Below are 18,107 nucleotides of genomic sequence, written 5' to 3' on the forward strand. Positions count from 1 at the left end.
GACACACTTAATACAGAGCCCTGAGGGACTCCATTCTCCTGGATAGGGATGGGAGGCACCAACTTGGAAATGGAAAGTGCGGAGGACAGGAAGTTTTGGATAAAAATTGCGAGCGGGCCCCAGAGACCCCACTCATACAATGTGGCAAGGATATGATGTCGCCAGGTCATGTCATATGCTTCATTTAAGTCAAAAAAGACAGCAACCAGGTGTTACCAACTCGAAAAGGCTGTTCAGATGGCAGACTCAATGGACACAAGATTATCAGTGGTAGAGCGACTCTGGCAGAAGCCGTCATGAAATGGAACCAGCAGGCCTCGTTACTCCAGGACCCAACCCAACCGCCGACATACCATATGTTCCAACAGCTTACAAAGATCTTTGGTGAGGCTGATGGGCCAATAGTTATCAACATCAAGTAAGTTTTTACCGGGTTTGAGCTCCAAAATGTTGGTGCTCTCCCGCCATTGCAATGGAAAGACACTATCACACCAGATCCAGTTGAAGATGGCGAGGAGATGTTGCTTATAGTCAGATGAGACATGTTTAATCATCTGACTGTGAATCCAGTCAGGCCCAGGAGCTGTGTTGGGGCAATGTGCAAGGGGTCTGAGGTGTTCTCACTCTGTAAATGGGGCATTATAGGATTCACTGTGGCATATAGTGAATTAGAGGTCCGATCTTTGAAACTGACAAACAACCAGGAGAGCAGCGTGCTGACCACATGCCCCTCCATATCTGCATCCAGTGACACCTAAGGGCTGAGGATGACACGGTGGCCAGTCAGTACTGTTGAGCCTTCATGGCCTGTTTTGGAGGATATTTTTTTTTTAGTGAATGAGAGGACGTTCCCTTCTAGCCACCGTTTGAGTATGCGAAAGGCTGGGGGATAATTCTCCAATGCAGAAGCTCAAGCAAAGTGCTCATCAATTACGTTTGCATTGGTAGATAACTTGCCATTTATGGTAACACCGGGGACACCTGTTGGGACCTGGTACCTGAAAAGACATTTGATCTTTGACCAGATGGTAGCATATGGCACCTAATAGTCCAGACGTATCTCTCCCAACACTTCTGCTTCTGTCGTTTGATAGGTAGCGAACACGGGTACAGAGCCATTTAAAGGCTATGAGGTGCTCCAGGGAAGGGTGCACTTATGCCTTTGTAGAGCATGCTGATGCTCCTTAATTGCTTCAGCGACTTCCAGCGACCACCAAGGGTCTGCCTTACACCTTGGGCACACTAAAGAGTGAGGGATTGAGTTTTCTGCTGCAGAAACAACTGTTGTAGTCACCTGCTCAACAATCAAATTGATGTTACCATGTGGGGGACATGCAATGGTGTCAGCAGAGGTGAAAGTTTCCCAGTCTGCCTTGTTTAAAGCCCATCTGGGCAGGCGTCCGTGGGCCTGATGCTGGGGCAGTGACAGGAAGATGGGGAAGTGGTCACTACCATAGAAGTTGTCATGAGCTCTCCAGTGGATAGATGGGAGAAGTCCTGGGCTGAAATCCTCGTACCACTGAAAAGATGAATGAAATAAGTATTAGTGTCAGTGGTATTGAGAACAGTTAAAATCATTAAAACTGAAGAAAGCTCCACACTGTCACACTCTGAACTGAATTTGCAGTGAGTTAGCCCCTCTTCTAACTATAATCTATCGCAGATCCCTCAAACAAAAAATTGTGCCCAGTTCTTGGAAAAAGTGCAGGTCACACCTATCTTCAAGAAGGCTAGTAGATAAGATCCACAAAACTACTGTCCAATATCCTTGACATTGATTTGTTATAGAATTTTAGAACATATTCCAAGCTCAGTTTGAGGTATCTTGAACAGAATGAGGTATCTTGAACAGAATAACATCCTCACAGCCAACCAGCATGGATTTCGAAAACAATGATCATGTGAAACACAACTTGCACTTTTCTTACATAACGTATTGAAAGCTTTGGATCAAGACAACCAGGTAGATGAAGTATTTCTAGATCGCCGAAAAGCATCTGACTCAGTACCGCACCTACGCTTATTGTCAAAAGTATGATCATATAGGATATCAAGTGAAATTTGTGGCTGGCGTTGAGGACGGGAGGACACAGCACGTTATCTTCGATGGAGAGTTATTGTCAGATGTAGAAATAACTTCAGGTGTACCCCAGGGAAGTTTATTGGGAACCTTGCTGTTCATGTTGTATATTAGTGACCTTGCAGACAATATTAGCAGTAAAATCAGGCTTTCTGCAGACAATCCATTTATCTATAATGAAGTACTGTCTGACAGAAGCTGCATAAATATTCAGTCAGATCTTGATAAGATTTCAACATGGTGCAGAGATTGTCAAGTTGCCCTAAATGTTCAGAAATGATAAATTTTGCACTTCAGAAAACAAAAAAATGTTGTATATTATGACTATAATATCAATGAGTCACTGTTGGAATTGTCCAACTCTCACAAATACCTGGAGAGTAACACTTCATAGGGATATGAAATGGAATTATCACATAGGTTCAACCTACGGTAAAGCTGGTGGCAGACTTCACTTTATTGGTAGAATACTGGGGAAGTGTAACCAGTCTACAAAGGGAGATTGCTTACAAATCACTCTTGCAATCAGTTCTAGAAAATTGCTGAAGTACGAGGGACTCATATCAGACAGGGCCAACAGGATATAGAATGCATAGACAGAAGGAAAGCACAAACGGTCAAGGTTTATTTGTCACAGACATAATGAAGGAACTGAACTGGAAGACTCTTGAAGATAGATGTAAACTATCCTGAGAAAGTCTATTAACAAAGTATCAAGAACCGCCTTTAAATGATTACTCTACGAATATACTACAACCCGCTACATATTGCTCACATAAGGATAGTGAGCATAAGATTAGAAAAATTAGTGTACATACAGAGGCATTCAATCAATTCATTCTTCCTGCACTCCACATATGAATGGAACAGGAAAAAACCCTAATAACTGGTACAATGGGATGTACACTCTGCCACAGCGGTTTTAAGAGCATAGATGTAGATGTACTCAGATGATGATGAGTCAAAGGCAAAATTTGTTTATCTCCTTCAGCCTTGTATATACTGCTTGCAAAGACATTGTTAAGATAGAATTAGGCTAATAGCACCTGCACTGAGGCACATAATCAGTCAAAACTTCCCAACTGCATCTGGGAATGGAAGAGAGAAAAATACTAATGCATGCTAAAAAATCTAGCCTCTGCCATGCATCTTATTGTGGCTCAAATTTTATATAGACACACACACACACACACACACACACACAAGAACAAATAAGTCTCCCATGATTCCCCAAGGTATTTCTTATCAACATACAATACAATGCACATTATCTGCAATATATGGATGTATTGTTTGTAAATCATATTTGTGTTCATGTTCTGTTGAGTTATAATGTAAGTATTGTTTCACTTCCTTCCATTTTTTGGTCCACACGTGCACCTTTGGTAACGCTACATGAGCTAGAACAATAACTGGCGCCAGACTTATCCTCTCTATAGGATCTCCTGGCCTTGCACAGATGGAAGGAAGCTTGTCAGATAATGGCTCCTGCAGGAGCTGCATGACAAGAAATATCGGACCTAGCCTCTGAATTTTCCAACTAAATACTGAAGGACTAAGCGGATCCAAATGCGAAACTCTGTCTCGAATTCTCTGAGAGAGGAACATTGATTTTGTTGCTATATAAGAGACTCATGTAACTAGTGTGGCCGATCTTAAGGCAAGAGGCAGAATACCAGGATACGAGATACTAGGTGCGACATACCATCAGTCACACGGCTGTGCTACATATATCTGCAGCAACATAGAAAATGCCCAAGTATTGCACTCTGGCGTTGACAGTGGAATCCACACCGTCACCACAAAAGTGGAAGAAGTTTCAATAACTAATGTTTACAAACCTCCACTCGTCCAGTGGCCTCCAGAGGTACTACCCCCACTCCCCAATACAGCTCTGTACTGGGAGATTTCAATAGTCACCATACAATGTGGGAATACAACATCAGTGACCAGAATGGTGTTGCACTCATAGACTGGATGGAAGAAAACAGCTTAAGTCTCATATTTGATGCAAGGGATAAGGGAACTTTCAGATCAGCAGCATGGGGTAGAGACTCAAATCCAGATCTATGTTTCTCCACCCAGAATCACAGTGCCAACCAATTAGCATAACCAGAGCGATCCTACCAGATTTCCCACACAGTCAACATCGTCCAGTCATATATGAAATAGGCAAACAAATCCCAGTGATCCGATCTATACCAAGACCTAGATGGAATTGCCAAAAGGCAAACTGGGAACTTTTCTCCCAAGAATTTGACGACAAGGTTGTAAGATGGATCCCAGCAACACCTAAAAATTACAACAGATTTGTAGGTGCAGTGATTGCAACAGCAAAAAAGTGTATCCCACATGGGTACCACAAGGAATATGTTCCGGGCTGGAACAAAGATTGTGAGAAACTTTTTGAAACATACGTAAAACATGGTGATACAGAAGTAGCCGATGAACTGCTACAGACACTGGATGAGGCTCGAAGAAATAGATGGATTAAGACAACAGCTGAAATGGATTTTAAGAAGTCAAGCAGAAAAGCTTGGAGTTTACTAAAGAAGTTGGGGGGAAGTAAATCACAAATCAAAGTAGCTCGTACAGTGCTACCAGACCAGATAGCAAGTCAAATTGTATCACTATCTAGAACACCACGAGACAAACACCACACACAAAAAGTAAAAAGGGAGTACAGAAACATACAGCGAACAACACCTCAAGAAACTGAGTAGTCTAGGAGATTCACAACTGAAGAACTAGAAGCTGCTCTCAGTGATGTTAAAATGGGCAAGGCACCTGGTTATGAAAGAATGCACCCCACATTCCTGATGTGATGTGGGAAGGAAATGAAGAAATGGCTGACCAAGATTTACTCATGCATACTAACATCGGGCTGTCTGCCAAAAGCTTTTAAAATTACTAAAATAATTGCTGTGCTGAAACCAAACAAACCATCAGATAAAGGTGAAAGTTACCACCCTATTGCTCTTCTCAGCTGCTGCTACAAACTTCTGGAATGGCTACTCCTCAACAGGCTGGGTCCACGATTCCTAGAAGTCATCCCACCAGAGCAGGCAGGTTTCAGACCCAATAGGTGCTGCACAGACCAGGTTCTAAGTCTAACGGCATACATTGAAGCAGGTTTTCAAAAACAAAAAAAGACTGCGGTAGCTTTCATAGACCTAACAGCTGCCTATGACACTGTATGGAAGGAAGGACTTCTACACAAACAGATAAAAGTAATCCCCTGCCATATGACACTGAGACTTATCAACAACATGCTTTCGGATAGATACCTCCAGGTGATACAGGGTAATGACGTAAGCAAACAGAGGAAACTGAACAACAGACTGCCTCAAGGATCAGTTTTAGCACCAATGCTTTTTAATCTTTACATCTCTGACCTGCCTTAAAACCATCTCAAGGAAGTTCTGCAATGCTGATGATCTGGTGCTAGCTATCCAAAGTAAGCAGTTTGAAGACACTGAAAACATCCTCACAGCAAACCTAAACAAAATGCATGAGTATTTCACCAAATGGAGGCTAATACTAAATCCCACCAAGACTGAAGTCAGCTGTTTTCATTTGAACAACAGAATGGTGAGATATGAGTTGAAGGTTCGTATGAATAACAGTCAACTGCGATACCAGCCATGTCCAAAGTAGAATGGACATTATCCTTCAAAAGACACCTGTAAAATGTATCCAACACAATAAGCTCACGGAACAGCCTCATTCAGAGCCTCTGCAGCACTAACTGGGGAGCAGCAGCAGACACACTACGAACCTCTGCACTCGCCTTAGTGTACTCTGCAGCCGAGTACTGAGAACCAGTGTGGTTAACCAGCAAGCATGTCAACAAGGTGGACACTCAGCTCAATGCTGCTATGAGAACCATAACTGGATGCATAAAGACTAACCCACTATAATGGCTTCCAACACTTAGTCATATAGCTCCACCCTCCCTGCGAAGACAGGAAGCTCTGATGAAGGAATACACAAAAATAATTAATAACGCCCTACTTCCTATCCATGAAGATGTCCCAACTTTGGAAAGAACACAACTCCGCTCCAGAAATCCCCCTTTAAGACTGGCCCAACAACTGTCAGCTGCCAACTTCAGCATGGATACTACATGGCACGAGAGCTGGAGTGATAGTGCCTCCCCTGACAACCATGAACTTATCTGTCCATCAGAGAAACCTAAGGGCTTTGAGCTTCCGCAACAGCTATGGAAATGCCTAAACAGAATCCGAACAGGATATAGACTATGTGCACACAATCTTCACAAGTGGGGAAAGCTTCCCACCCCTAGCTGTGACTGTGGGCACCTTATCAAACAATACAGCACATCGCCCAGGACTGTGAATTCAGAGCCTACCAGGATAGTTGGGCTGACTTCTTCAACACCACACCACTCTGCCTCGAATGGATCGCCAATTTGGATGTCAGAATTTGAAGACTTGTGTAACGCAAAATATCTGCTGTGACGTTGCTTTTTATTGTGTTTATGTACTATATTTTATCAGAATATGTATCCTTAACTTATGTATTTTATAGTGTATTTTATCATATAATTTCATAATGTAATAAGTGTAAACCATCTGTGTAGTGCCATACACAAATAAATAAATAAATTTGGATGAAACTTACGTTTCTTCCTGATAGCTTCTGATTCTGAAAAAACTTTCAGCATTTAATATGAAAACATTGCTCTTCTCATCAGCAACTGCAATTTTTCTTCCATCTCCAGTCACACTAATTGCAGTAAAGTGATATGATTCTTCACTGTTGCTGGACACCACAGCATAAATGTTGAAAGTACCAACATTTTGACCATTTTCAATTGAGAAAAATGCTGTTATATGCTTAAGGTAAACAAATTTTGAAGCGACATGATTTGATGCTACAAATAATAATAGAAGCTGATTTAACAGCTCAAGCCAGTTATTTGCCAATGCAAATACACTTTTCATATTCCAGAGATTGACCAAATTTATGTTAAATGTCCAAAATAGCTTTCAGGCTATGAATACATTTACTGTCTGTAGACATGGATAAAGCATCAATAAAATTTAGGGCAGTGTTATAATGTATGTTTTATAACACAGAACAAAGTCGTTATAAAGAAAAGTACCTGTAACACCACAGTGAAAGTACCTCGTTGGACAAACTTAAACATAATTGCTTTAATTGCAATGATATTCACAGTTAACAATTTATAAGTACATGCAATACAATTAATAAATCATAAATGTCTCTGAAATTTTGATGAGAAAGGATACATATGTTTCCTCCAACTGTAAGAATAAAGATGTAATCTCGGCTCTGTGTAACATATATGCAGGATGGTATGTGAACTTTCTTGCCTAAATTTAAAACTTCTGGATATCTCCAAGTTAGGTATAGAAGATATCTCTTGTCAACACATAACACTATATCATGTTTCACACATGACAGCACAGATATATCTTTTATTTCTCCTTTATCTGAAAAATAACAATATAACATGCTCCCATTTATTTCACTGTCAAAACAAATCTGGGAAAATGCATATTTGTTGTGATTTTTTGTACACATAAAAGTCATGTTGGCTAGTGGTGGTCCAGGAGTATTACGAAAATACAAAGAGTGAACAAAAATAAGCGGTAATATGATTAATGAACATTAGCTGTTAATGTAATATAAAAGTTTTAGAGATACAAAAATACAACAGCGTCTGATTTCCACACTGTAATAACCACTGTTGTTGTTGTTGTCTTCAGTCCTGAGACTGGTTTGATGCAGCTCTCCATGCTACTCTATCCTGTGCAAGCTGCTTCATCTCCCAGTACCTACTGCAACCTACATCCTTCTGAATCTGCTTAGTGTACTCATCTCTCGGTCTCCCTCTACGATTTTTACCCTCCACGCTGCCCTCCAATGCTAAATTTGTGATCCCTTGATGCCTCAAAACATGTCCTACCAACCGATCCCTTCTTCTAGTCAAGTTGTGCCACAAACTTCTCTTCTCCCCAATCCTATTCAATACCTCCTCATTAGTTACGTGATCTATCCACCTTATCTTCAGTATTCTTCTGTAGCACCACATTTCGAAAGCTTCTATTCTCTTCTTGTCCAAACTAGTAATCGTCCATGTTTCACTTCCATACATGGCTACACTCCAAACAAATACTTTCAGAAATGACTTCCTGATACATAAATCTATATTCAATGTTAACAAATTTCTCTTCTTCAGAAACGCTTTCTTTGCCATTGCCAGTCTACATTTTATATCCTCTCTACTTCGACCATCATCAGTTATTTTACTTCCTAAATAGCAAAACTCCTTTACTACTTTAAGTGTCTCATTTCCTAATCTAATTCCCTCAGCATCACCCGATTTAATTTGACTACATTCCATTATCCTCGTTTTGCTTTTGTTAATGTTCATCTTATATCCTCCTTTCAAGACATTGTCCATTCCGTTCAACTGCTCTTCCAAGTCCTTTGCCGTCTCTGACAGAATTACAATGTCATCGGCGAACCTCAAAGTTTTTACTTCGTCTCCATGAATTTTAATACCTACTCCAAATTTTTCTTTTGTTTCCTTTACTGCTTGCTCAATATACAGATTGAATAACATCGGGGAGAGGCTACAACCCTGTCTCACTCCTTTCCCAACCACTGCTTCCCTTTCATGCCCCTCGACTCTTATTACTGCCATCTGGTTTCTGTACAAATTATAAATAGCCTTTCGCTCCCTGTATTTTACCCCTGCCACCTTTAGAATTTGAAAAAGAGTATTCCAGTCAACATTGTCAAAAGCTTTCTCTAAGTCTACAAATGCTAGAAACGTAGGTTTGCCTTTTCTTAATCTTTCTTCTAAGATAAGTCGTAAGGTCAGTATTGCCTCACGTGTTCCAACATTTCGACGGAATCCAAACTGATCCTCCCCGAGGTCTGCATCTACCAGTTTTTCCATTCGTCTGTAAAGAATTCGCGTTAGTATTTTGCAGCCTTGGCTTATTAAACTGATAGTTCGGTAATTTTCACATCTGTCAGCACCTGCTTTCTTTGGGATTGGAATTATTATATTCTTCTTGAAGTCTGAGGGTATTTCGCCTGTCTCATACATCTTGCTCACCAGCTGGTAGAGTTTTGTCATGACTGGCTCTCCCAAGGCCGTCAGTAGTTCTAATGGAATTTTGTCTACTCCGGGGGCCTTGTTTCGACTCAGGTCTTTCAGTGCTCTGTCAAACTCTTCACGCAGTATCGTATCTCCCATTTCGTCTTCATCTACATCCTCTTCTATTTCCATAATATTGTCCTCAAGTACATTGCCCTTGTATAAACCTTCTATATACTCCTTCCACCTTTCTGCCTTCCCTTCTTTGCTTAGAACTGGGCTGCCATCTGAGCTCTTGATATTCATACACGTGGTTCTCTTCTCTCCAAAGGTCTCTTTAATTTTCCTGTAGGCAGTATCTATCTTACCCCTAGTGAGATAAGCTTCTACATCCTTACATTTGTCCTCTAGCCATCCCTGTTTAGCCATTTTGCACTTCCTGTCGATCTCATTTTTGAGACGTTTGTATTCCTTTTTGCCTGCTTCATTTACTGCATTTTTATATTTTCTCCTTTCATCAATTAAATTCAATATTTCTTCTGTTACCCAAGGATTTCTAGCAGCCCTCGTCTTTTTACCTACTTTATCCTCTGCTGCCTTCACTACTACATCCCTCAGAGCTACCCATTCTTCTTCTACTGTATTTCTTTCCCCTATTCCTGTCAATTGTTCCCTTATGCTCTCTCTGAAACTCTGTACAACCTCTGGTTCTTTCAGTTTATCCAGGTCCCATCTCCTTAATTTCTCACATTTTTGCAGTTTCTTCAGTAAAAGTATGAATAATCTTTAGGTAAACAAGGATGTGATGAAGTAGTTGGAGGCAGTTAGTTCTGGTCATGAAGTGAATTTTCCAGAATGAAGCTTTCAGACCATTTCAATCAGAGCCTCTGAGTTGAATAGGATGTGAGGAAATTTCAAACAGCTATTCTGCATGGTCTCAGCACAGCTTTATTTCCTCAAATCCTACTCATGAGGTGAAACATCTGTTTCATTTTGGATACTTTCTGACAAATTAAAGATACCAATTATCTATTTCTATTTTGACAACTGCTATCTACTCATAAAATAGTGAATAGCATATAATTGCAACCTTATTAGCCACTGACATGTAAGATGGAGGTTTTTTTTTTATTATTGCAGTTTTATGGTGCCATAATAGTAGTTCTATACACTTTCTGCCATTTTTTGTCAGCTATTTCTTCATTATGGAAAGTCATTGTAAACCTAGAAAACATTTACGAATTAATAACATAAAAACATTAAATATTCCAGGGTATGTTACAGTATGTCTGAACTATGCAGACTTTGATTCCAATGTACTTCATAGAAATCTTCAGATCTGCAGTAAACAGTTAACTGAGAATCTCTTATCTCTGAAGCATTTTATTGTTGAGAGTGGCATAAAATTTTTGTGTGATGCAGGATTAACCTGAGAACACTGAGGAAACATGATTTTAAACTCATTTTTAAACACATTTTCTTCGCACACCTATGAAATTCTTACATTACATTCACATAGACAGAGATAAATATACAAGATAAGAGAGACCACCCCAAATATGTCCAGGATAAGTAAATAGGAGTGAATATGGCAAATTTTGAGGTGTATATACAATAATTTTTACGATTTATGACTACTAAATTTTGATGCTATCCTTTTTTATGAGACTACACACTTTTTGACATTGGTCCGAGACCTTCAACATCACATCACATATTGAACTTGACCAAATAGTAACATAGTAACAGTGCCACAAACAACTGTCCCACAATCACAAGAAGGGGCCTAGAAACATCTGCTCTACTGTATCAAATGTAAGTAAACATGCAGCTCAGATATGGTTTGCATATTTATATGACCACCTGAAGCCTCTCAGTCTATGCTCTGCTGCTGTAGTGATCAGACAACTTGCTTACGCAGCTATTCAGACTTTCAAAATTTATATGACAGTCAAAAGAGTGGACAAGGTTCTGATTTATGACAAATGTTACCAAACTGTTAGAGCAGTGGTGCAACTGTATGCTGAAAAAAATCTTAATCAAAAGACCCCACAATCTGTCTTTGAAAACATTACACAGAAATTTCGAGAAACTGGAAGTGTGAAGAATAAAATACACTAACAAAAGATTCTTAGCAACTAATAAGAGTCATGCAACTATCAATTTAACAGCATAGTCCATATCACTATGAGGCAGCTTGAATGTGCATGTGGAGTCATCCAACAACATATTCTGTGAATATTACACTAACAGCATCATGGTAATGGCTTTAAAAATCAGTTACAGTTTTCTGAATGTTGATTATGAAAACTTCAAAGTGATTCAACACTTCCATGGTTGACATTGTTTATGAATGGAGCATCATTTACAAATCATGGGCAAATCAGTCTTTTGAATGTGCATTACTGGTGAGCTGAAGACCCACAGTGGCTCAGAGAAGGGAATAAACAATGACTATGTTTTGTCAATATCAGTCGCAGGCTTTTCAAGAATTGCATTACTGGTCCATGCGGGACTCTAAATAGAATCTACAGTTCCTGCAGATATGCTGCTGTAGTTAATGAAAGACACCTCATTGGACATAACGCAATCTATGTGGTACCAATATAACAGAGGTTCCTCCCATTCTGCACAGATAATTACAGACCTTCTTTACAGGACATTGGGAGGTTGTTGGTTCAATCATTGTGAAGTTCCAAAATGGCTTTGAACTCATCAGACTTAATAACTCTGGACTTCTTATCTGTGGGGGATAAGATGTCTAAAGAGAAACTTCAATGACTGCCAGACACATGGAATGCCATATAATACGGGCCTGTGCTGCACAAAGTCAAGATTAAATTCAGGCACTGTCTGTTTATTCCTTCTGGATGTATTTGAGGTGAACACACACACACACACACACACTCTCTCTCTCTCTCTCTCTCTCTCTCTCTCTCTCTCTCTCTCTCTCTCTCTCGACTTGCTTTCTGGGGGAAAAACAGTGGTCCAAATCCATCATCTGACCACACAAACAGATACGGGTTTTCCATGGATCCCCTTAATTGCTTACAACAGATGCCGCAAAGGTTTCTTCAAAATGGGCAAATGGACATTTTCCAATTTCTTCCTCCCTATTTAAGCTCATGCTCAGTTTCTAATAAACTCGTCACTGGTAGGACATTGAAGTTACTTCATTACTTCCTTAGACATACATGCACAGTGTTCCTGAACCAATTATTGATACCTACTTTTCTGTATGCCACAGGAAATTTATTAGAATGCACAATGGGATTGCATAACTGCTGTCTTTTGTTGGATGACCAACTCAACAGTTTCTCCACAACTTCCCATGATAACTCTGTGGATGACCAGATGCACCATGTCAGTTTGAAGCTCCAATTTACTCCCAGATCTGCTAACTAGTTATACTAAAGACAAATTACTGCCACTTCTGTTTATTCTGACTTAGCTCTAATTGTCTGCCAGCTCCTTTGGTAATACTGTAGATATCCACAGGGAGCACACTACTTTAAACTCCAGGTTACTTTCCATTTAACACAATCTGCTGATCAACTCCAGAGACAACCACACCATAGTGGAAATTTTGCTAAACTGTTACAATTTCATTGAATACATCTTTTTCCCACTGACACAGCAATTTTATCAAGAGTGAGGTGATGAAAATAGCCTCTGTATACAGATACAGTCTGCAAGCAGGACAAATTATGCTGTGATTTTAAGTCATGTGGACTGTACTATTTTTGTTGTAGTCAGAATAAAACAATCCAAATCATAATTATGGTGGAAAATGCCCCATCAGGGGGCTTAAATAACTAGTGATTAAAGAAGGAAAACTAGAGTTTAAAATTCTAACAAAAATGTTGCGAAATGCATAATGGCACTGTGAAGTTCCATATAAGCACATGGTAGGAGCTAAAGTAATTCAGAACAACAAAAACTATGAAAGGCACAGATCAGTAATCATGTGCGTATCTTGTGCTAGGTTTCAATCTGCCATGATAACTCAATTTTAGACCACACAGTCTTGTCTTTCAAATTTCATTTTAAAACTGTCATTACCTTGTGGATATTTATTTACCCATCACAATCAATTTTCAGGATCTATACAAATGACCTTTATGAAATTGTTGTAGTGTTTAGTCTGAAACCTGGTTGATGTAGCACTTCACACTAGTGTATTACATGCAAGTCTCTCTGTCTCTGCTTAATTACTGCAATATATATCCATTTGAGACAGCTTACTGTATTCCATCTTAAGTCTCCCTCCAAAATTTACACCCACCACATTTTCCTATATTACTGTTACTATTTCTGCAAACTCCTTGATGCCTTGAGACATCTTATCAGCTGATCCCTTCTTTTAGTCGGATAGTGCCATAAATTTCTTTTATCCGCAATTCAGTTAAATATCCCCTAACTATTTATTCATCAAATCAATGCCAAGAATAATAGTTCAATTACATATGCCAACATCAAAACTAGAAGATGAAGAGGTAAAGAAAGTACTTCAGAACACTGAGTGGGTAATTCAACACCAAAAGAGAGATGAAAATTTAATAATCATGGGGGACTGGAATGCTGGAGTAGGGGAGGGAATAGATGACAGAGTTATGGGAGAATGTGGGTTCAATAGTAGGAATGAGAGAGGAGGAAGACTAACTGAATTCTACAGTAAATTTCAGCTGGTAATAATGAATACATTGTTCCAAAATCACAAGGGGAGGAGGTATTCTTAGAAATGGTCAGGAGACATGGCATAATACCAACTGGGTTAGGTGAGACAGAGATTCTGAAATAAGATAGTGTACTGTAAGGCATATTCAGGAGCATGTACACGATTCGGATCACAATTTAATAATAATTGAGAGTGGGTTGAAGTTTACAAGAAATGTCAGAAGAGGTACTGAAGTCCTGAGGGATGATGATTTTCATTTGAAGTTCTCTAATGCTGTAAACAGGGATAATGAATATCACAGAAGCCAGTTCAGTTGAAAAGGAATGGACATCACTGACAAGGCCAATCACAGAAGGTGGACAACAAATACAGGTACAAGAAATGTAACTGCACAGAAATTTTGGTTAACAGAAGAAGCTGATCAACAAATGAATGAATTACACAAATTCCCATGAAGAAACAAGAATAAGGCAATATAAGTCACTTAGGAGTGAAATAAATAGGAAGCACAGAAAAGATTAAGTGAAATGGTCACAGAGAAAATGTAAAGAAATCAAAAGCAAACTTATCCCAAAGGACAAATTCAGTGTAAAGAAAAATCGAAACAACCTGTGGTTAAATTAAAAGCAAAGGCATCAACATTAAGAGTGTAAGAGAAACTCCACTGTTAAATGCAGAGGGGAGAGCAAGTAAGTGGAAACAGTACAATGAAGGTGAAGGTACCTCTGAGTGGAAGGACCTGTTCGATGATGTGATATAAGAATAAATGGGAGTTAATACGAAGAAATAGGTGACCCCTGTGTACAAGTCAGAACTGAACACAGTTTTAGAAGACTTGTGACCCAATAAGTGAATTTAATTGTGCCTGTCTGCAACTTAATGCCTCTTCTTTACGGTAACTAGCAATCTATCTTTTCCTGCATTGGTGAAATCTTTATCATACAATAAGCTTAACACCCCATGCACCCATAACACTGACATGAATAATATACAGAAGTTACCTGAGACTGCAGTCGTGTGTGAGAGTTGTGTTTGTGTGAGTGTGTATGCATGTGTTTGTCATCTAATTTTGACAAAGGCCTTACTGGCTGAAATCTATATTTGTGACAGTCTTTTTATTATGCCTATCTGTGACTCAGCATCTCTGCTGTATGGTGAGTAGCAACTTTCCTTTTCACAATACTGATACAGAAGAATGGAAAGCAAGATTGAGGATTTCTTACATGACAAACAGTTTGGCTTTAGGAAAGGTAAAGGCACCAGAGAAGCAGTTCTGGCACTGTACTTGATAATGGAAGTAAAACTTAAGAAAAATCTAAACACATTCATAGAATTTGTCAATCCAGAAAAAGTTTTTGACAATGATGCAGGATGTTCAAAATTCTCAGAAAAATTGGTACAAGCTATAGGAAAGATGGGTAATACACAATATGTATAAAAGCCAGAAGGGAGGAATAAGAATGGAAGACTGCAAACATAGTACTTGAAAAATAACTGTCTGGAGTGGATTAAAATTTAAGGTGAAAGTGTATCAATGATAAGATTCACTAATGACTTGCATTCATGGCTCGCATGTGAGATGTACATTGGTGGCAGTAGATTTGTTCCACAGTCAGCCACAAATGGCTCTTCCCTCCAGGGACTCCCATCTGCATTCACAGAACATTTCCATAATACTAGTGCGTTGATGGAACCTAGCAGTTACAAAGCTAGCAACACACCTCTGAATTGCTTTGATGTCTTCCTTTAAGCTGATATGTTGGGATTCCAAACAGTTGAGTAGTACTCAAGAATGGATTCCAGAAGTGTTCCATATGTGGCCTACTTTATAGGTGAGAAACACTTACATAGAATTCTCACAAACTGAATCTGATCATTTGCCTTCCCTACTAGTGACCTTACTTGCATGTCTGATTTCATATCACTTTGCAATGTTACATCTACATATTAAACCGACATGACTGGGTGAGGCATCACACCACTAATATTGTTTTTGAACATCATAGAATTTTTTCATACTTATCTGCACTTTCTAATGTTAATATCTTCCTGAGCAGTCCATTCCTGAAGATCTGAATGGGAGACTATTTTGTCTCTGGAATATCTTACCCAAGAGGAAGTTGTCATCAGAGGAAGTTGTCATCATTAAGTCATACAGTAGAGCTGCATTCACTCAGCAAATATAATGGCTCTTGCTTTCAGCCATTCACAGTACCAATACAGCATGGTCATATTGGCTAAATTTTACATGGCCAGATTAGCCAACAATTCAGATTTTTCCCCTTGACCTACTGAAAAGGCTGCTGCACTTCTTCAGGAACTACACGTTTATCTGCCCTCTCCAATCATTGTATTAAAATGTGTATAGTTGGGGGAAATGTATTTAGGATTCAAAATACATGATTTCTTTGTTTTTTTTTTTTTTTTTTAATCTCATACTCAAATTGGGTTTTGTGTCACATCTTAACTGCCTTTCCTGAAAGATGGTCCAGCATCAGAGCTGGTTCACACTTGCAATCTAAGAACTGAGCACTTAATAAGCCTTTGCTTTATAACTCACACAAAAATCAGTTTTTCATAAAATAATATTTACAAATAATGATAAGTTTGCACTAGATATATAGCACAATCATAAAAATAAGTCTCAGAACTACTTTCTAATTACGAAAAAATTTAATAGCACTTATTTGAGTGCATAACTTACCAAGTTCCCAGGAAGAGAGCAATCCACAAAAGACATCTGATGCAACAGCAAATAACAGTTCCAAATTAGTCTCGTTAATTTGAAATACTTCACAAGAGTGTTGTTTGTAAACAACTGCCATCTGGTTTCCATCATCAGAAAACGTAAAACTGAAAATAAAGCAAGACAAATGAACTACACCTCAAGTCCACCTGAATGGTATCATTCTGTTTACAGTTTCCAAAAAGAACCAAATGGTTTCTGAAAAATTTTACTAGCAGTACTTTTATCACTTAAGAACAGTGTTCACTTAACAAGCTCTTCGGCTACACTTTTGGCTAAGGAAAATTCTCTCTCTCTCTCTCTCTCTCTCTCTCTCTCTCTCTCTCTCTCTCTCTCTCTCTCTCTCTCTGTGTGTGTGTGTGTGTGTGTGTGTGTGTGTGTGTGTGTGTGTGTGTGTTTTCTACTTCAGAAGGAGGCCTTTAGCAGTCTTTATGTTGCTTCTATCTGAGACTTGACATCTCTACATAGTGAGTAGTAATCTATCCCTTTCATTCCGTCCGGGGTTTTTCATTGTTTGATGATGTAGGTTTCCTTTCATGTGTCAAATTTCTAGTAGTTAAGCAACACTTTAAAGGCAAATGGTTTCTTTGTGTTTTTCTATGTCCCACAGACATTAGATACAGATTTCTTCAATTCAACGACCCCTCATGAAAAGCAGGGTTTATAAGATCATCCACAGAGACTGTCACTGCTGCTATATTGAACAAACTGGCAGGTCGATTTGTATTAGCCTCAAAGAACACTGTAGAAACTGGAGAATAAACAACCAAAATTCATCCTTTGCCAAACATTGCTCAAACCAAACCACAAGTATATAATAGATGTAGAAGTCCTACACATAAAGGAAGGGTTCAAAGCTCATTCTATTAGAAATATTTTTTAAAAATCTGGTATCCTCACATTTACTATTGAATAAGCCAACTCAATTCAACTATTCACCCCTTTCCGCAATGTTACAACCTCCGATTAAGAGGAGAGCCTTGGTGCCTTCATTCATATATACATAATGACAAAAAACCACATTCCTAATTACATAGTTCTACTCCAGTGTATGTTTATTCATAGTTACTATACATGGTGTCCTAATGAATGTTGTAGAATACAAAAGTAACTGTGTCAAAATCACCAGGAAATATAACATTTATAGTTTCAGTCGAGAATCGATAGATTAAGAAGTTTGCTTGGTTGCCATCTTTGTGAACCAGACAATGGGAAAATAACCCAAAACCTAGGTCATAAAATAATAATGTATTTTCATTAATACAAAGTAAACTTAATTTTCAGTGAAGTTCATGTGCCTAGTGAGATACAAACCATTTTTTAAAATAAATTCATTTTGATAGGTGAGAGGAAATAACAATGTAAGTAACTCTTCAGGCTTTCCCGGCGAGATCTTGACATGTGGAATAATCAGGTCTACTGCCGGATGTTTGTGACACTCTGGCACAATATTTTGGCCACGTAACTAGTTGCCTTCTTCAGGTGCTACCTGAGACTGCCATAT

The 18,107-nt window shown here is 38.9% G+C and overlaps 1 protein-coding gene across 1 annotated transcript in view; it reads right to left on the minus strand.

The window, feature by feature from the left end:
• The window catches only part of LOC126272342 (spatacsin), a 324,204-nt gene that overhangs the window by 298,427 nt on the left and 7,670 nt on the right, over positions 1 to 18,107 (minus strand). Inside the window, exons 2-4 of the mRNA XM_049975137.1 lie at positions 16,562 to 16,710; positions 7,357 to 7,560; positions 6,725 to 6,929 (exon numbers count right to left, since the gene is read on the minus strand). Coding sequence (XP_049831094.1) covers positions 6,725 to 6,929; positions 7,357 to 7,560; positions 16,562 to 16,710 — 558 coding nt within the window. The remainder of the gene's footprint in view (positions 1 to 6,724; positions 6,930 to 7,356; positions 7,561 to 16,561; positions 16,711 to 18,107) is intronic.

Source organism: Schistocerca gregaria, chromosome 5 (assembly GCF_023897955.1).
Source record: "Schistocerca gregaria isolate iqSchGreg1 chromosome 5, iqSchGreg1.2, whole genome shotgun sequence".
Classification (NCBI taxonomy): Eukaryota; Metazoa; Arthropoda; class Insecta; order Orthoptera; family Acrididae; genus Schistocerca; species Schistocerca gregaria.